This window comes from Haemaphysalis longicornis, unplaced genomic scaffold (genome assembly GCF_048455015.1).
Source record: "Haemaphysalis longicornis isolate Haplotype H1 unplaced genomic scaffold, Haemaphysalis longicornis Haplotype H1 scaffold_12, whole genome shotgun sequence".
Taxonomy (NCBI): Eukaryota; Metazoa; Arthropoda; class Arachnida; order Ixodida; family Ixodidae; genus Haemaphysalis; species Haemaphysalis longicornis.
Window position 1 is genome coordinate 71,850,932 of NW_027526225.1, and position 18,252 is coordinate 71,869,183.

Consider the following 18,252-nt stretch of genomic DNA (forward strand, 5'->3'; position numbering starts at 1 on the left):
GTTGGCTTCGCGCCGAAGCGTTTTGCTTTGCGGAGGCCAGATACGACTCAGTCATTCGAACGAAGCTGCACACAGCATCGCTTTAGGAAGCTTGCTAAGCTTTTAGTTAGGTGCTCAAGTGTAGTTAGATAAATTCAAGCACCCTGATGACACCGTATGTTGCACACGCTTTTCCGTGAAACAATGCAAAAGGGAACTACGAAAACAATATACGGAGGGGCACATTATGCGGTGCAACTTAGTCGAGAGAATGGTGTGTTCCGATTCCCGGCACCGTAGTCTATCGATACCGTAATCTATCTTTTTTAATATTTATGCTCATTTAAGACAATAACCGAGCGCATCCCGCTTTCATTTCCCTGTATACGTAGGTAATTTATATCTGAATGTGACTCACCACTGATATCTGAGCAGTGCCAAAGCAAGTACTTTTAGTTGCCCTGAGATGTTGCACTGGTGTCGTTTTTTTACGAGAATGCACAAGGATTCTAACCTTGAGTGTCGGCAGCGCTTGGCTGTTCACGTCAAATAGTTGCGTCCCATGTGAGCATTCGTGATGTCTTACTCAGACAAACAAAAGCCTGACCACGCCTCGATATTGCCATACTACGGAAATGTTGACTCCCGGAGTTCCTAGTATTACCATGACAAGATAACAGTGTCAGCACGAGAGAATTGATACCCGTTCATCTGCAAGCCATAAGCTTGCAAAAGGTGATAGCGCTTTATTTCCTTCGGACAGCACAGAGGAAAGCTTTGATAAAAACAGTAGAGTGGAGGAAGCTGAAAGGAAGCGGCCCGGCAACCAACATGCTACCACAGGGGTGTAAAATGGCCTGGCCTTGTTCTAAAATAAAACAGAGTTAAAACTGCAACTACACCCCAGCTGTCCACAGGACCACAATCTTAGTCAGCCTCGATGACCTGGGTCACTCGTTTACATGCAGTGGCGTCCAAAGTTGAGGCCGCTGTTGGAACAGCGCTTGCAGTATGTGTGTGGCCAGAGCTAGAAATATGTCTCGGGCTTGTGGCCGCAGCGTGTCCAGACCTGGTGCCAGCAGTTGGTTCGGGACTAGTAGGTGCACTGAGCCCAAAGCTTCTGGCCGCAGCGGGCCCCCGACTTTAGGGTGGAGTAAGCTCCTGGTCTGTGACCCCGGTGGGCTCTGGGTCCACGGACTCTGGGCTTGTTGATGCAGTGTTCTCCGAGCTCGCCGCAGCTGTTGGCACTGGACCGGTTGCCGGAACCTCATCGTCACCGCGCGATGCAGCTGCGGTAGGCCCGGGCTCACATCGCTGCCCTTGAGCAGCTGCCGGAGCCTGCTCGGACAGCGCACTGAGCAAGAGCTCTTGGACAAACAAGCTGCGGTCAGCACGTTCCGATTCCAGTGCCCGCTGCTGGGAATGGCGGAGACGGGGCTCGGTGAGCGCGGCGAGAAAGAAGCGACAGGTATCGGTAGCTGGCGGTTCGACCACGGTCGGCTCAGGAGCCACAGGAACCGGTTCTGGCAAGGGCTCCAACGGGAGCTCGAGGGCCGGTCGAGGTTCCTGGGCAGGAGGACGGGACCGCCGCTGAAACGCCTGCCGGGCAATTTGAAGTCTCGTTCTAATCCTTTCAATTTCAGCCACTGCGGCGCGAGACGCTGCCAGTGTCGATGTGGCGAGTGGTCCTGTCGACATCCGGGACAGCATGCCTGTGAGTGTGCCTACTGATTGCACGTCGGGTGATGAAGCATGTGGGGCGCTCGCTGTCGGAGGCGGCCTTTGCGGAAGCAGAGCTCGAGCAGGGGCTTCTACGTTGCCGAGCACGCCTGTCAAAGCGGCTCGCTGAAGGCTCCGCCGAGGCGGCTGGTCAAGCATGTGGCCTAGGCTAGTCGCGTGGTCGAAAGTAAGGTGTGTGGCCAAGTCTCCCCTCAGGTTGATCGGGTCTCCGCCGGAAGTCGCTGCGCACACCGGACACACCACGTGAAGGTCGTTTCCGCTGTGCTGGGACCACACGTGAGTCCCGAGCTGATTAAGCGTGTATCCCATTGTGGCGCACATGGGACAGGTGAACGACTGTGGCTGGGTTGCCGTTTCCCCGCCGAAGTAGAGGTTATAGTCCATCGCGGTCAGTATGCACTGCATGGCGTGCTCGAGTTTGTGGAACTGATCGTGAGCTCCCGCGTCATAACATGTCTCGCAGAGGTTGTAGTGGTAGCAGTTGAGGCACTTGTAGCGCTTGCCTCGGAAGTTGGACCGTGAGCACGCGTTGCAGGTCACCCCGTCGTGAAAATGTGTCCTGGATGAAACGGTAGAAAGAAAGGTGTTCAGAGAATCAGATTTGCCGGTGCAAGGCGTGACGCGACATGAAAGAGAGATGGAAGCATAGCAAGGCAAGAGAAACGACCCAATTCAGAGTTTTTACAATGAAGCTTTGTGCCGCTGTATTCCTCTCCATAAGCATGGCTTAGCCGCGTACTGCGTCCGCAAACTCGAACGTTTGGAAAGAAAGCAGCTTTTTCGCGAATGGTAAGTAGCCCTCAATGTAACCTTCGAAAAAATTTAATACCTCACTAGGCAACGAAAACGACTACAATTAGGCGGAATTTTATTTACCTGTAATAGGTTGCTCATCGGAGAACTATGAGCATTGAATTCCCTCCCGCGTGAGGTCAATACACGGGCTTTAAAGGAAGGCGTATGGTAACAGGAAATGGCTCGAACTCGATTTTTATAAATGCAAATTATACGACGTTTGAGCGCTCAAATGACTACACAACCATAAAAAGTTTTGTCTCGGCAGCCACGATGGGTAGCTAATAGTCGCAGTTTTAAAGCAAGTAATGTGAATCCGCCAATCTTCTGCCATTCCAGAAGCAATATGTCATTGTGGGATGGACAGCCCAAAATTTGTTTGCATGAAAAAAACTGTAGGGTTCCTAAGTTTGTAGTTAATCGTAAAGTACCTGCTATCGTTTTTAGTTTGTTGCGCTCGCTTCACCTTTGCTAACGCCAATCGTGTTTAGTGGCATGCACTAGTTTGGATTCGTTGTCCAGCCCCGCTTGCACCGTAAAGTAGCACAATCTTCATTAATATTTTTGAAGCAAAGTGCCATGAAATTTGTCTACGACTTCACAGCAAAACTTCTGGACACACGCAAGAAGACCAAAGACACAGAAAAGACCAAGATTCTGCCAAGCGGACACACACATTACAAAGTTGTCCTCAAAGCTAGACACAAAACACAAGTTAGCCTCAATGGGAGTTTTGTGGCTGAAATAAGTCTTTTAAACTCCTCACGGCAGGCGTTCTGCTCCCACGTGTGGCAGTATGATGGTGGAAAAACTGCCACTTTACACCGGGGGCCACGAGCCGTCGTAAATAGGCGCATTTACCACGAATATACCTCTTCACAAAACGTACACGTTTGTCCTAATGGGAGCCTTAAAAACTCACGCCTCCTCCTACTCCTTCACCCCTTCCTCCTTTACGCCTCCTTACAAAATGGCTGCCAGTTGGTGTCGTGAGAGCTCTAGCGTCCCCAAAAATATATTGTCGCTATGAACTTGCGGCCGCATGAATGGATGTGAAGTGCTTCCCGACAACCGAGGCTCGTTGCGAACATTGTGGAACCAGACTAGAATACCGTGAGACACACTGAAACGTCGTCTCCGAGTCACCGACCTTCTACTCGACGGAGTACCCCAGCGAGCCGACGCGAGGCCTAAATGCAGTGATCGCTAACGGAGAGTGGCTCGTTAAAAACAACGCGGTTGTGCCTCTGCGAGGTGGTTGGAGGTAAGATTTTCACGTTTTTATAGTAACCAACATTTCGGGAGATTTGTTGTGCCCTTTGTAGTGTCAAATAAACTCATCGTACCTCTTGTGTCACTGCACGGGTGATTCTGCGCCAGTGGAGGTGAGAGGCGTTGTGCTGAGAGAGGGCACCATGCCCGGGTCGTCATTGGGAGGCCGGACGGTGCGAAAGCAATGCCTGTTTGCGTGGCTCTCGAGCAGAACACTCACTCGTTCATACTCGTGAGCAGAATGACAAGTGTGCGCAGTGTGAGCGGTTATTACGTGTTTTTGTTAGGCTGTTTGTCAGGCGAAGGTGAAGTCCGGTCAAACGCTGCAGGGCGGCCGCGTTGCTCGCTGCGCCTGCCACGAGGAGGGTGACTGCCGCGTGCCGCCGGTTATTAATTGCTTTCACTAAAAAGGGGGAAGGTGGGGGCCCCGTGGGAGCTCTCCGCACGCTAGGCGCGTGTAACTATAACCAGCAAAAGCCATTCGAGGGAGAATTCTGTAGAGTCGACGGACGACTGCTTATTTTATTTTATTTTTTTGAAGAAAGGGGGGGGGGGGGGGCGCAGGCGTCACACCGACCGAGAGTGGCAGTGCGGGTGGTAAAACCTGAAACTCGCTCCCAGAACAGTACACGCGAGGAAAAGAGGGAAAAGAAGCATTTTCAGAAGTTGCTCGCCACAAGGGTCGCGCTCCCCTTTGAAACAGCACTTCGTTTTGACCATTCAGTGAGCGCAGGTGTCTCGGACGGAAGCGCAATTTTGCGTAGTTTTGAATAAACATTCAGCCATTACAGAAAGTTGGACACTACAGTGAAAAATGCGGCATCATTACAATGCCGTTTCTTTATATTTTTTTTCAGGTCAGATGCCCAATATGCGTCTATTTGTTGTCGCTGTAGATTTAAGCGTTTTGTTATCCCTGTAATGCATGTGCCACTGTGGCTTTCTGGGGAACGTGCCAAGAAACGCGGCAACGTCAGCGTTTGGGAGGCAAGTGGAAGCAAGCAGCGCATCGACGACGTGCTGACGTCACTGTTTGCAAAGGGCTTACATTTTTTTTTTCGTCGAGGAGTGTTGTAGTAGATAAAGTTCTCACCAAGATACCTTGTTTTCTCGATGTAGGTATTTTGTTGATTGTCTTTTTTATTGTGTTATTAACGTGTTCACACGAATATCGTGTTTATGTAATTTTTATGCAATAAATTGACTGTGTGCAGAAAACAAACTTTCAACGTTTCGGAATTCAACGTTTGAAGCGGAAAAAGACAAAAAGATACGTAATCCTAAACGAGAAATTAAAATGTGGTCTGTGCGCTCATTAAGAGCTCCAAAATACAGTAATAAATTCCTCTACAGCGCTTATATCAAACGCACAAAAACAAAAAAAATTACCTCGAATGCAGGCCAACACTGCTCCATACGCGCCCCCTGAAAACTCCCAGTTGGAGGAAATAATACACTCCCAATGGTACCCCTGAAAACTCTAAGTGTAGTGGCAGTAAAATGAAACTCCCATATGCTACTGAAAAATCTGCGGAAATAATGGGAGTAAGGCGAAACTCCCATTGGAAGGTGTTTTGAAAACTCCGAATTGGTACCGAGTTATGCGACAAGCCATTTACTCCCATTCCGGTGTATTTGTCTTGTGTGTGCAGCCGCACCGCGACAAGCCATTTACTCCCATTCCGGTCTATTTGTCTTCTGTGTGTAGCCACACCGCGCTCTGTCGATGTACCGACCACGGGCGTTGGCAGGATTGTCTGGAGGGGCAAACCCATTGTAGTGGGGGGGGGAGAGGTAAATGGCGGAGGAAAAGGGCAATTGTGCTGGTTTGGCTTGGGAGGGGGGGGGGGGAAGTGCCTCTTTTGCACCCCGTGCTGACGCCCATGGTACCGACCAAGAGCCGCAAAGCCTGTGGAGAGGACGTTTTATCACGTTTTACCGACGTTTTTTCGTAAAACCGACGTTTTACGACGAGCTTCCCTGTGCCCATAATTTAGTGCCCTTGAGCACTAAATTATGTATTGCAGGTTCTCTGAGTAAAAGTGGTCGGTGCTGATGCGAGGAGGGCAAATAATGAAAAAAATATTGGTCGCCACCCCACCCTGCAAAAGTGGATGTCCAGCAAAGCGGTTGTAAACACCAACAAAGGGCGATGGAGGATAGTATGAAATGTTTCTCGTCGTCTCGGCGGGCTTGTCGCTTGGGCTCGGCAAGTGTCACCAGATAAGGGCACAGAGTATAGGCACGTTGCGCTGATCCTTGCCTCGAAGCAGCAGCGCTGTTTTGATGATGGTAAGTGTTTAATGGCGTAAAGCCAACGGCAAAGAGCGCCAGAGAAAAGGTTATTTAATGAAGTGAAGTGGTTACCAGTAAAAGGTAGGTAAAAAAAAAAACGTGTCAACCGAACATAGTAAAATCAATTAAAGATAATGGTGATGGCTGGTGTATATATGGCCAGATTTGATTATGCGTGATAGGAAATGAGGTAAAAAAACTTAACGTCCGACAAATACTCAAACACACGTTTCACGGAAACAATGGCATCGTCACCTAGAAACAGCGATGGATGTAGTGGGACATGTTGTCTGTAGAGTTCTCTGAAGTGTTTATGTCGTGTTGTGTGAAGTGCCTTGCATGTGATTAGTATGTGTACTACGGATAGGGCCTCTCCGCACTGCTGCACTGGGGTCTAGAATATCCCGTCAGCAGATACGAGTGCGTTGCATGGGTGTGCCCTATCCGCAGCCTACCCAAGGCGACTTCCCTGTGTCTGTTGTGTGAGTCAGCTGTGTACCGTCCCAAGTGTGGCTTTATTACATGTAGTTTGTTGTTTGTCTGTTCATCCCAGTGTGTTTGCCATGTTCTGCGCAGGTGTTGTCTTATGTGTGGCTTGAGGTCTGTGTAGGGTATCGTTGTAATGTCTACAGTGTTCAGCAGCGCTGTTTTCTGTATCCTGGTGGTTCGGGGGGTCATTTCTGCTGTGAAAGATGGCAGGCACATTAAGGGCTCGGTTTGTAGCCTTCATGTTACATAAGTATCGGTGCCCTGTCCGAGACACAAACAGCCGGTATTATCACGAGTCACGCACGGGCGCCCACACAAAGAAGGCATCTTTGGTAACGTTGGTAACGTTGGCGGTAACAAGGCCGAGAAGAACGAACAGCTTAAGTGGTGCAGGCGACAATACGACAGTCGCGGCTATTGTAGCTGACCATTCAGACTGCATATAATACAAATGGTCGGGAGGAACCGATGCATTTATCAGGGCCGTCTTTCTTTACACCGTGTCTCAGTGTCAACGCCACAGATTGTTGGCACGGCATGCTGCAGGCAGTGGGTGATAACTGCTCGAGAAATCGCCGCTCCTTTATCCATGCCCTAGGGTGTGCTGTAGACAACTTCAGTAGGGAAAGTGCTGCGCCCACAGCGGCCTCTGTGTGGTGCAACGTGTCTGCAGGGAGCCTGAAACAGAACACTGGTGCCGCCCTCGTGGGTACTTCCCACACCACGTGGGGGGCAGCCGAGCAGACGGGCCTGTAGTTGTCACGGAGATACGGTGACTTCGTGATGTCGCATACGAACTCGTGGTTCATGAACTGGGCACATTCTTACTCTAATTGCACGCCGGGAACGAAGTTCTTTCGGTTTCCAACACGGCCATGCCTTCAGGGCCTGCGAACGCAATGGATAGGCTGTGTGTGCCGCGTGAATTAAGCGGTTGTTGACAGTTTCGTTAGACTGGTCAGCGTGCGGGATACGATTTTAATTAAAAAAAAGCAGCGCCGATGAAACTGAATGGCAGTCGTGGAAGTAATGAAGAATATGCAGTGCCCTCGTCGTTGGCGGTAAACCATCGAGGGATCCCAGATCGCTGTTTTATGCGCCTACGATTTTCCCGGCGGCCTACTGCAAAAAGCTTACGATTGCTGGAGTGAGACTGCCGTTATAAAACTTCAGTCTGTTTCCACTATTACTAATGAGTTAAATATTTTTGTGTCTGGGAATCTCGTAAGCCATTCCCAGCTGATAGAATTTGCGAGCATTTGGTTGGCGACTGCGAGCGTCGATATTACGTCCCTTTGTGTCTAATAATCAATCAATCAATCAATCAATCAATCAATCAATCAATCAATCAATCAATCAATCAATCAATCAATCAATCAATCAATCAATCAATCAATCAATCAATCAATAAATCAATAAATCAATAAATCAATAAATCAATAAATCAATAAATCAATCAATCAATCAATCAATCAATCAATCAATCAATCAATCAATCAATGTATTTTCAGTGCCCAGGAACGACGGTGATACTTCCATCCACAGATGGAACACGAAACCTTCGAAACGGCTAGTAGAACCACAAAAAACGGCTTCAAACATTGGCAGTTGCGATCATAGCGTAGATCACAATTAGAAGGTGCCAGGTCTACGAATTGTTTTGCCTCCAAGATTTCACGAACCATTTGGAGGAAGCAAAAATTCATATACTTGGTGACGATTGGCGACTTGGCGAAAGAGAGCCTAGCCTCATTATCCCTTCCAAAAAACAGAAAAACGAAATGCATTTCTTAGAGTTACTAGCTTAACTCCCAACAAACTTTTGGTTGCCCGTGTTGCTTTCGTGTGCAATGTGTTTTGTCACTTACCCCTATTCTGTTCTAGTTGGATGCTATCTTTAATGTGGAAGAGTGCTCCCGTGTGTGGCGCTCCCGTGTTTAGAAATCTGTTAACCTTCACCGGCAGAAATCATAGGTGGCTGCTCTTTTTTTTCTTTTCCCTTTGTCTAGGTGCGTGCCATGACGAGGCGCTGCGTTGTGTTGAGAACTTTACTTGTGAGTCGGGGCTGTGTCTTTCATACGGTTATTTTGTTCCGTCATTGTGAGTTGTTTATTCCCTTTAATTTTGAGAAATGCGCGCATTATCCCCTCATACTGCCCGATCCCTGGTCAACTTCTGAAGTGGGCATGTGCTGCAAAGATAGGAACCACAACGACAACATTTGTTTTACCGTTCGCAACGTGCTGGTATAGAGCAATGGTCGCGCTTTCAGCTGCTGCTGTGGAGGTCTTTGTTTTCTACCTACCTTCCAGTCCGGGTTTAAATCCCGTCGAACAACACACGTGTTTTCTTTTAGATGCCGTGCCGGATACCCGGTATGTCGTTTAGAAGAGAAGGAGAGAAGGAAGGATCGATAGGAGAGGTTGAGAACCGTTTGCAAATGGCGGCGGATGTAGTGAACCACTACGCCCAATCGTGCGGTCTTAGTTGTGCCCCCCAGAAGTCTGAACTGCTACTGTTCTCCCGCCAAAAAAACCAAACACCTGGATCTCCGACGATCAAAATCCGCATGGACCGCCATACCATCAGCCCCTCTCAACACATCAAGATCCTTGGCATGACATTTCAAGCAGACCGCACATCCTCCATTCTAATCAACAAGTTAAAACACACCACAGAACAAGTAACCCACATGATCAGACGCATTGCCTCCAAAACGCGAGGTATGGGGGAGGCAGACACGCTTCGACTAGTCCAAGCGTTCATAATATCCCGGATCACCTACGCTATAACGTATGCTCTTCTGTCCGCGGCAGAACTCAAGAAAGTAGATACGATAATCCGGAAAGCCTACAAGCAAGCCATCGGACTCCCAGCAAGCACCTCCAGAGACCGACTTCTCCAGCTTGGAATCCATAACACCGCAAAGAATTAATCGAGGCCCACCTCTCAAGCCAAAGAGTGCGACTGGGAGCCAGAGAAGCGGACAGAGCCATTCTCTCCCGCCTGGGACTTTCAGTCCCACTTCAACACTCACCTCCTGACCTAAGAAGCATCCCACACACAATCCGCCAATGCGTCATTGTTCCCCCTCTACCGCGCAACATGAACCCTGTGCACCACGTGGCGAGACGAGAGGCCAGAGCGAGACCCATTTCGAGGCGATACGGAAACGAATCCGACACGGCCTACACGGATGCTGCCACATACCCAGAGATTCAGGCCACGACCGTTGTTGTAGTCATGAATAAACACCACCATACCAGTCTCACTATACCACACCACAACCCATTGCAAGCAGAGGAAGCGGCCGTCGCCCTCGCCGTGAGTCAAACCACAGCTACTGTCATCATCACGGACTCGCAGCAGGCGTGCCGAAATTTCGCTAACGGAAGAATCCACCGCACAACCCTCAAGATTCTTGCACAACGCCCCCCAATCCGTTCCATCAAGATCATCTGGGCCCCCGCTCATCTCGACGTTCCTGGCAAGGAGACCGCCCATCTCCTGGCTCGAGAGCCATCCCGCCGAGCCGCTGTTGCCGGAAGTGAGCCCGAGCGCATGCACCTGATGGTCACGTACCGAGAAATCACGCTACACTACCGACTAGAGCGAAAGCATTACCCCCCAGCACACAAACAACTCCCCAGAGATCTGGAGCGACTCCTACGTGCCCTTCAAACGAATACTTTCCCCCACCCCACCAGAAGTCACATTTTGGCCCCTACCTGTTTCCCCCCGCAGTGCCGCTTCTGCGAGGCCCCCGGGACACTATCATATTGTAGGAGGCTGCGACCAAGCTCCGCTTCCCCGCCCCCATCCCTATCTCACCCATGAGCTTTGGGAGAGAGCCTTGGCCAGCTCCACCCTCGAGGATCAGCGTCAGCTGGTCGAGAAAGCTGTGGACGCGGCCCGAGCTCAAGGCGTCCTGGACTAGGGAAGCCACCCCGAAGATTCCATTTTAATTTTTTTTCTCAATAACGAAAGTTTATTCTCTCTATCTCTCTCTCTCTCTTAGATGCGAAGCATCTCATGGTCGGGGCTATTTTCCTCCCTTGTTGTTGCGCCGTCCACACCCCCACTGCGCATGCTCGGCTTGCTGAAGGCCCGGTGGTGTCTTGCCCTTTAATGGCTCCTGGAGCAACAGCGTTGCCGGTGTCTTCCTGGGGCGGCACGAGACGAGCACGCTTCATGCGCCTTCGACGTTTCATCGTCGTCGGCAGCGGCGTGCGTCGGCGAGTCTCGGCGGGCCGTGATTACAACAGCCCACAGCCACCCGGGGAACGTGCATAGACCTCATCTTCAGCAACTTTATGGTTCATCCACTACAACAGCCCTTGACTTTAGACTTCACAGACCATAAGGCGGTCATAATCAAAGCGAAATGCCAACCACAGCTCGACGTCACCTACGTTGAACATGATGATGATAATGCCTAAATAAAGAGAAACTCATACCACTTACAATGCCTCTCTCTCTCTCTCTCTCTCTCTCTCTCTCTCTCTCTCTCTCTCTGTCTTTAATGCCTCTCCTTTCTAACACCCCCCCCCCCTCCAATAAAATTACACCATCTTCCCGTAGGGGAACCCTGAGTAGTATGTGAAATAGCCATGGGGTCAACGCAATTTCCCATTTCGTAGTTCCAGTAAGTGAAAAAAGTGCTAGTTACCATGGAAACCAAACGGTAAATATAAAGGTAGCTACGTACCTCAACTTAACGGAAAAGACGAACTGAAAACTAATGGGCACTTGAATCGACCCCATGGCTGCTTCGCATACTACTCAGGGTTCCCCTATGGGAAGATTGTGTAATTTTTTTTTTCTCTCTCTTTAGAGCAGCGGCCATTTTTTTTGCTGCATAACGACGACGGTTTTACTGCAGGATGGGGCACTAAATGTGTCTCTTTAATCAGGGAAAATTATTGCGAACACCTGAACCTTAATTAGAACGGGCTTGCCAACAACCGTTCCAGAAACGATACCGCCTTATGCAATCCAGCGCAAAAAAAGGCGAACGGCAGTCTTATATTTGTAACAGAGAAAATAAGAAGTGCAAATAGGCGTTCGAGAGCTGGTACTATTGATATGACACAACATTTAATATAAACGCCCACTTGGCTTATCAATGAGTTTCATCTGTTGCTGTCATAGCATGCCACTTCGACGTCTATCACACACGCTTCTAGCCACACAAGTAGTGGTCACGGCAAGGCTCTTCACCTTAGGAGTGGAAACAATGAACGAAGTAAGACAAAATTTTACTCTAACTTTTTTCTGATCAATTTCGGAGCACGTGCTATCGTGATCAATTGAAATACGAAAAAAAATGGAGCGCGTGGCTTTCAGTACCTGCCGCGCATCCTGGCTACGAGAAGGGTATGCGCAGTGCTAACAAGTTACGAGTCTCGAACGCTGATAGGGAAACGGCGTCGTTCGGCGTGTGAGCGTTTTGGTTTGTCTTCCCACCGCGTTCGGCGCCCGATCATGTAAGCGTTATCTAACTTCATTGCTGCGATGAGTGAAAACGGCGCACGCAGCTATATTCCTTTTTTTAATTTAATTTTTGCTTTCGTGCGGAGCGGCGAACAAAAGATGGAAATACGATAGTTTTTCCATATCAAGGTTGGTCACGAACTCTCGTAACTTGTTCGCACGCGAAAACGCACCGCGTCACCAGGATGCGCTGCATTTACTGAAAGACATGTGCTCTGTTGTTTGTATTTCAATTTATCACGATAGTGCATACTTTACGCACCAAAGTAAACTGAAATAAATATTGAGCAGACGATGAGATATACCAACACAATCTATTCCGAGAACAAAAATACAGCCTTTGGTTCACTGGATAAGAAATAGAATATTGGCCGTGGCTAGCCGGTGTGCGCGTTATAACTGGAAAATTCCCGTGGAATAAAGGCAAACCCGGAAGTGTGAGCCAGGAAATTGAATGTCCGGTTGGTCCGTGGTCGGGTATTTAGATCACGCCCTTCTTGCAATAGTTTGCGGTGGCAAAGCCCAATAAGCGTAATTTGTAAGTGACGTGCTCTAGAAACCAAGCTGCAGCGGTTACGACGGGCGTGCTAATATCTAAAAATATTGAAGTAGTTCCACACAACGTGAAAGCTGCCGGAAGTAGACACCCGTGATTTTCCATGGGGCTGTGGCGCTGTTTTCCGCTCTTTGCCACAACCCCTCACGATTTTGCCGTCTCTGTCTCACTCCTCTTGATGAATTGAATAGAGGTTTGTTCAATGCAATTCAATTTTGCCGCGGTCGCAGTGCTGGCAGGTTTTCTGCCTGTAACATGAGGAGCGGGAGTTCGGTTCTCTTTGGGCTTGCTTTCATCTCGTACATGGGGTATTAAAAGAAATACGAACGGAGCACACATCCTCCGACGCATGCCGCACCGTCTAGCTGTACTGTCAGTAAACTGCGCGCATGCGTAGTTCTTTAAGAGCGCTGTATAGCGCGGCCCACTTACTGTTAGGGGAAATGATTGATTGTAGGGTTTAACGCGCCGACGCAACGCAGGCGATGAGGCGCGCCGTAGTAGAGGGCTCCGGATTAATTTTGACCACCTGGGGATCTTTAACGTGCGCCGAAAACTCGTACACACGGGCGTTTTTGCTTTTCGCCTCCATCTGTTAGGGGAAATACTCGTTAAAGAAGCGGCGTGGGTCATTTTGTTTTGAGGCGTATTTTTATGCTCTGTCGCCACTGAGCATACTGTTATCTACTACATTCGGCAGCCAAGCGCGCAGCAGGCTGATTGCAGCTAGAGTGATGTCCTTAAACGATCGGCCTGCTCAGTGGCGACGCAGCGTGAAAAGGCGCCTCAATGTAAGCGACCGGCGTCACTTCTTGAACAAGCATTTCTATTAAACATAGGCCACACTCTGAAACGTTCTCGAAGAAGTGCGCATGCGCGCAGTTTACTGACTTTGCAGCCAGATGGTGCAGCTAGAGTCGGAGGCTGTGCGCTCCGTTGTTCCCCTTTCTTTTGATGCCCCCTGTACGGGCTCTAGCCTTACTGCGCCATTGTGAATGCGTCTTTTTTTAAAGACGATAGTCTTTCCTGGGATACTTAAACCCAGAAATTTTGGTCTGTCTGTCTGTCTGTCTGTCTGTCTGTCTGTCTGTAACTCGATTCAGCCACCCGGCGAAAGTAAAATGCTTACTGCGCAATAGTCGTATATACTCACAGCCAAATGTAAACGTCTGAGCCCGGTTTATATGTTTATACTTGTCAACTTTGTTGAACAAGACATTACGCAAATATAAGACAGAGAATTAGTACACAAGAGATATTTACAGTGTTTTTTATTAAAAAATTCATGGATGCTTGGTTTTTCGACAACAAATGATATTCTACATCTACTGCAGAAAACCGCCGCCTCCTGGCGGCAAATGAAAAATCACGCGGCAACAGCAACGAAAGGTTCTACTAGCTAGGTTCCACGTTTTGATTGGAACGCACGTGGAGCACGGCCACGCGGTTCTATAAAGCTTGTAGTCGGCCGCCTCCATTCACGCGCGCCTCCACCGTACTGCAGCGCTGGCATTGGGGAACCCGGCCTGTAGCAGTGGAATGCGGTAAATTCAAATAGCCTTGCGCAAACCTTTACTGTGTTTACCTTCGGATGAGCGTACGTACGGTACAGGAACAGCATGACAGGTGAGCGGGAAAGCAAAGGGGGGCATTTTCTTACAAAGACTATCGTCTTTTGACGACATTTGCAACGAAAGGAGCAGATACGCGACCATTTTTTCTTCCACGGCCACTTTTTTCGCTTAGTATCGCAAAAACCGACCCAACGAGCAATTCTAACGAAATGAACGCCGGGACTGCCGGTTAAGTACATATATTTTTCCTCAAATGTACAGCGGTGAGCTCGCTCAGGGTGAACACGGGTGCGCGTGGCCGCCGTACTATCCGAGCTGCCTACCGTGGGCTGCGCGAAGCATCACGCATGCGCTGTGCCTACCGAGTGAGGCTATGCTTTCAGCGCGCGCATCGTGTCATCGGAGCGCCTGTACCTGCAGTTTCCTTCCCGCTAACTATAACGGGGGCATGTATGACCAGTGCCAGCGGTTCCACTAGTTTTGAACAGTTCTTATATAAACCTCTTGTTAATATATAAACCTCTGATATATATCTAAACCTCTTGAACAGTTCTTATAAACCTCCGTAGTCTTTCTTGTCCAAGTCTTGTTTTGCACTGTTTCCCATCATGACTCTTGTTCCAGTAGCCTCTAAACGTTTGTCCGGAAGGCTGGATCGAGGGACAAGCGGGTATATTTTCCAAGTCTCTGTTTGGGTGCGTAACGCCATGTGGCTTCGGTGGCTAGACAGCGTGACCGCGGACGAGCTACGACAAGCTCAGCCCTTAAGTGCACAGCACTTGAAAAGACGTTAGAGTCGAATCACTCACGAGAAGTTTACAAATACGGCTGCACAAACCTCATAAGTGCTACATATATAAATGCGGCCGAAAGGCAAACGTTTTTTGTTCGAGTGGATCGTAGCTCTTCATTACGATGCGTGTTTTTTTGTGTGTGTGAAACATTAAAAATTGTGCATTAAAGACTAGACTAAAGGCCACGACACAGGACCAGCGCTGATGCTGTGAGTCCTCTGCTTTGAGCCGAGTACTTACTGCGCTGTCAATAAATATGTTTCAATTCTCAAGAAACCGACTAAGCCCACATTACTGCACTGTTTTTTCTGTAACATTGTTTGAACTAGGTGTTTACAAACGCGACTTAAAGGACCAAAAAAATGCTGAACATAGGGAACCCCATTGAGCGCCACACGTTTTGTGTTCGAGTGAAGTAAAGCCTCCACTCCAAGCTTGTCTTTTTTTCTGTCAATAATTGCGCGAAGCTCATGGCTCATGTCGAAAACATTAACAATATTGCGCATTAACTAGCAGTAACGCTACTCTTTACTCTGTTTCCAAAAATGCGAAGACACACGCACTTCTTTATTGGAGGGTGCAAATGATAAATTGTTTTACCATAGCGTCTATTAAACGTACAGAGGGGATTAAAAGAAATGCGAACAACGGAGCACACAGCCTCCAACGCATGCCGCACCGTCTGGCTGTCAAATCAACAAACTGCGCGCATGCGCACTTCTTTGAGAGCATTTGAGAGTGTGGCCTACATTTATAAGAAATGCTTGATCAAGAAGCGACGCCAGTTGTTTACTTCGAGGTGCATTTTCCCGCTGTGTCGCCACTAAGCAGGATGATCTTTGAAGGGCATCATGCTAGCTGCAATCAGCCTGCTGCGCGCTTGGCTCCCTAAAGTACTAGATAACAGGGTGCTCAGTGGCGACAGAGCATAAAAAGGCGCCTCAAAATAAATGACCGGTGTCGCTTCTTTATCGAGCATTTCCCCTAACAGTACGCCACACTCTCAAACGCCCTGAAAGAACTACGAATGCGCGCAGTTTACTGACAGTGCAGCCAGACGGTGCGCAATGCGTCGGAGGCTGTGTGGTCCGTTGTTCGTATTTCTTTTAATTCCCCCTGTACACTCAGCGGAGGTGACTGATCACGGCTTTTGGGTAACGTTAAGATATGGTGCTCTGGCATTAATGGACCGGCTCAGCGTGTGATGAATTACAGGTTTTACTCAAAACCAAAAAGAAAGCGTTACATCGCGAGGGAACCAGTCAGCGTGCGATTGACTACGGTTTCCGGCAAAACTAAAAATAATTTTTTTTTCATCAGTGGATCGAGTTAGCGTTACATTCACCATAGCTTCACAGCCATGACAGTTCACATTCACTAGGAAAATTAAACTGCTCGTCCGCAGTCCTACTGACATGTCCAAGGTAACGCAAAGGGAGGCTTGCAAGTTTTACAAGCCTTTTTGCCACGTTTACTTTTGTCTTCGGGTGAGACTGTGCCCGCGGCGTCGTGTAATCTAACCCGAATAGCCATACGGACGACTTTGGTAGTTACAGAATATCAACAATATTTTCTTGCCTGCTGCCGTGGCAGTGACCTAAAAAGTGTCATTTGCCACCAGCCTCCCAAAAGTAGCATGCGTAAGTATAAAAAGCCAACGAATGCTACGAAACAAATGAGTTCTCGAAGTGGGGAGTAGTGCCTTGCCTGCATTGAGCTTAAAGCGGCCTAAAACAAACCACAAACTAAGAAAAACAATGCGTAGAAATGTAACTCAAGTGATGGCAGTAGAAATGCTAGCCAGGATAAAACTGGGTAAAATAAAACTATTCTGGAATATTGTAAATTTGAACCCCGAGACACAAGTTGGAGGCAGTACCTCCACGCCATGAAGCGAAACAGCTTCTCGTAATCGATGCTGAAGATAATGTGCGGTCGTGCGTTAAGCCACTGCCGGCAGTACTACGGGATGTGTTGTGTGCATTATTCATTGACGTCCATTCCAGGGTGCTGAGTATCCTATCCGACCTAGCCACAAGGAACACTCGGCCCTCGGTCTTAAGCGCAATGGCCTGATATGTGCATATACAAGGCTAGTAACGTAAAATAACTTGCTCACCGGGCAGCCGTTCCCTGCATGGTTTCCGGGTTCTCTACAAAGCCTTCGAACACCCTGGGTCCCAGTGAAGACAGCGGCAACTAAAAACCGCCCGCGCTCGAGGCCGTGCGTGGGTATCAATGTGTTGACAGCCCATGCGCAGTTCATTGCCTGTTCATTCGTAGCAAAACGCCCACATCGGAGCATCAATGCTGATAATGTAAGCCATTTCGTCGTCCTTCACTCGCATGCGTTACTTAAGTTTTGTGTCTTACTGAGTCATTCTTATCCAAGCGTTGGGCTGCATCATTTTGATTTATTCTCTTGCGTTTATTTGATTAGCCGGCCACGGACTGACACGCAGTCTTATAATCAAGCCGCAATTTTATGTGCAAAACGTCACTTATTCCAGGCTAATCTGTTTGCGGCCTGTTTACAGTAATATGTCAGATTAGTAAAGCGCCGTACACACGGCAAAAGCAGCAACGCCGTTATCGGCAGAAATCTTAGGTATCTGCTAGTGGACTGGGCGGCATTCTGATAAGACCGGCGCACTGGCAGACATTTAAGAAAACATTGTTGTTGTCTTTCACATGTGTCCCCCTTTCTGCTAATCCTATTCGTAGCTCTCTTTGATGCGGTGGGCATAGCCTGAAAGATACACCCATTGGTCGACTTGACCGCACTTTTAGCTGGCTTCACGTGACTGTGTGGATTTACCAGAGTAAAGATGTGAAGTTGAGAGGCAGGTCACCGCATTGGTGCAGTCAGAAGAGGCATTGGTAGCGCGTTCGAAATGCCGCATAAAGGCTCCAGCCACGCACGAAAAAAAAAAAGCACGCCAATCCACCCTGTGAATGATGTGCTTGGAAAGCAAAGCCGTAAGCGGCTCCAACAACAATTACCCATGCGACATCACTTAAATTCACTCATGTGGCTCTACAAATAATGAAACCAGAGACAAGTGAGATGCACTTAACCACACCCTTTATTAATTCAAAGAGATAATCTTTGCTAAGGTTAAATCAATGCATGAGTCATGAACGGTGTTTGATTGAGTTGTATTGGGGAAACACATGAGTGGAAACTTTTTTTTAGAAAATTAAAGGAAGCCAAAACCCGGAGTTAGACCATCTCACTTCTCCGTCTCTGCCGCCGCCGACAGAG

At 48.6% G+C, this 18,252-nt stretch overlaps 1 protein-coding gene across 1 annotated transcript; it reads right to left on the reverse strand.

Annotated features, from left to right (window-relative positions):
- Positions 1-675: 675 nt before the first annotated feature.
- Positions 676-17,264, reverse strand: LOC144162802 (E3 ubiquitin-protein ligase KCMF1-like). Its single transcript, XM_077693462.1, has 2 exons — positions 17,107-17,264; positions 676-2,278 (listed from the first exon to the last, which is right to left on the reverse strand). Exons 1-2 carry the CDS (start codon positions 17,124-17,126, stop codon positions 1,123-1,125), a joined length of 1,176 nt encoding a protein of 391 aa, XP_077549588.1. The 5' UTR covers positions 17,127-17,264; the 3' UTR covers positions 676-1,122.
- Between the last annotated feature and the right edge of the window lie 988 nt (positions 17,265-18,252).

Bases quoted from the DNA above. Each gene is read 5' to 3' on its own strand.
- LOC144162802 (XM_077693462.1), bottom strand. From the start codon at position 17,126: ATGCAGGGAACGGCTGCCCG. The intron at 2,279-17,106 runs GTGAGCAAGTTA...CGTTTCATCCAG, and splicing joins ATGCAGGGAACGGCTGCCCG to GACACATTTTCACGACGGGG.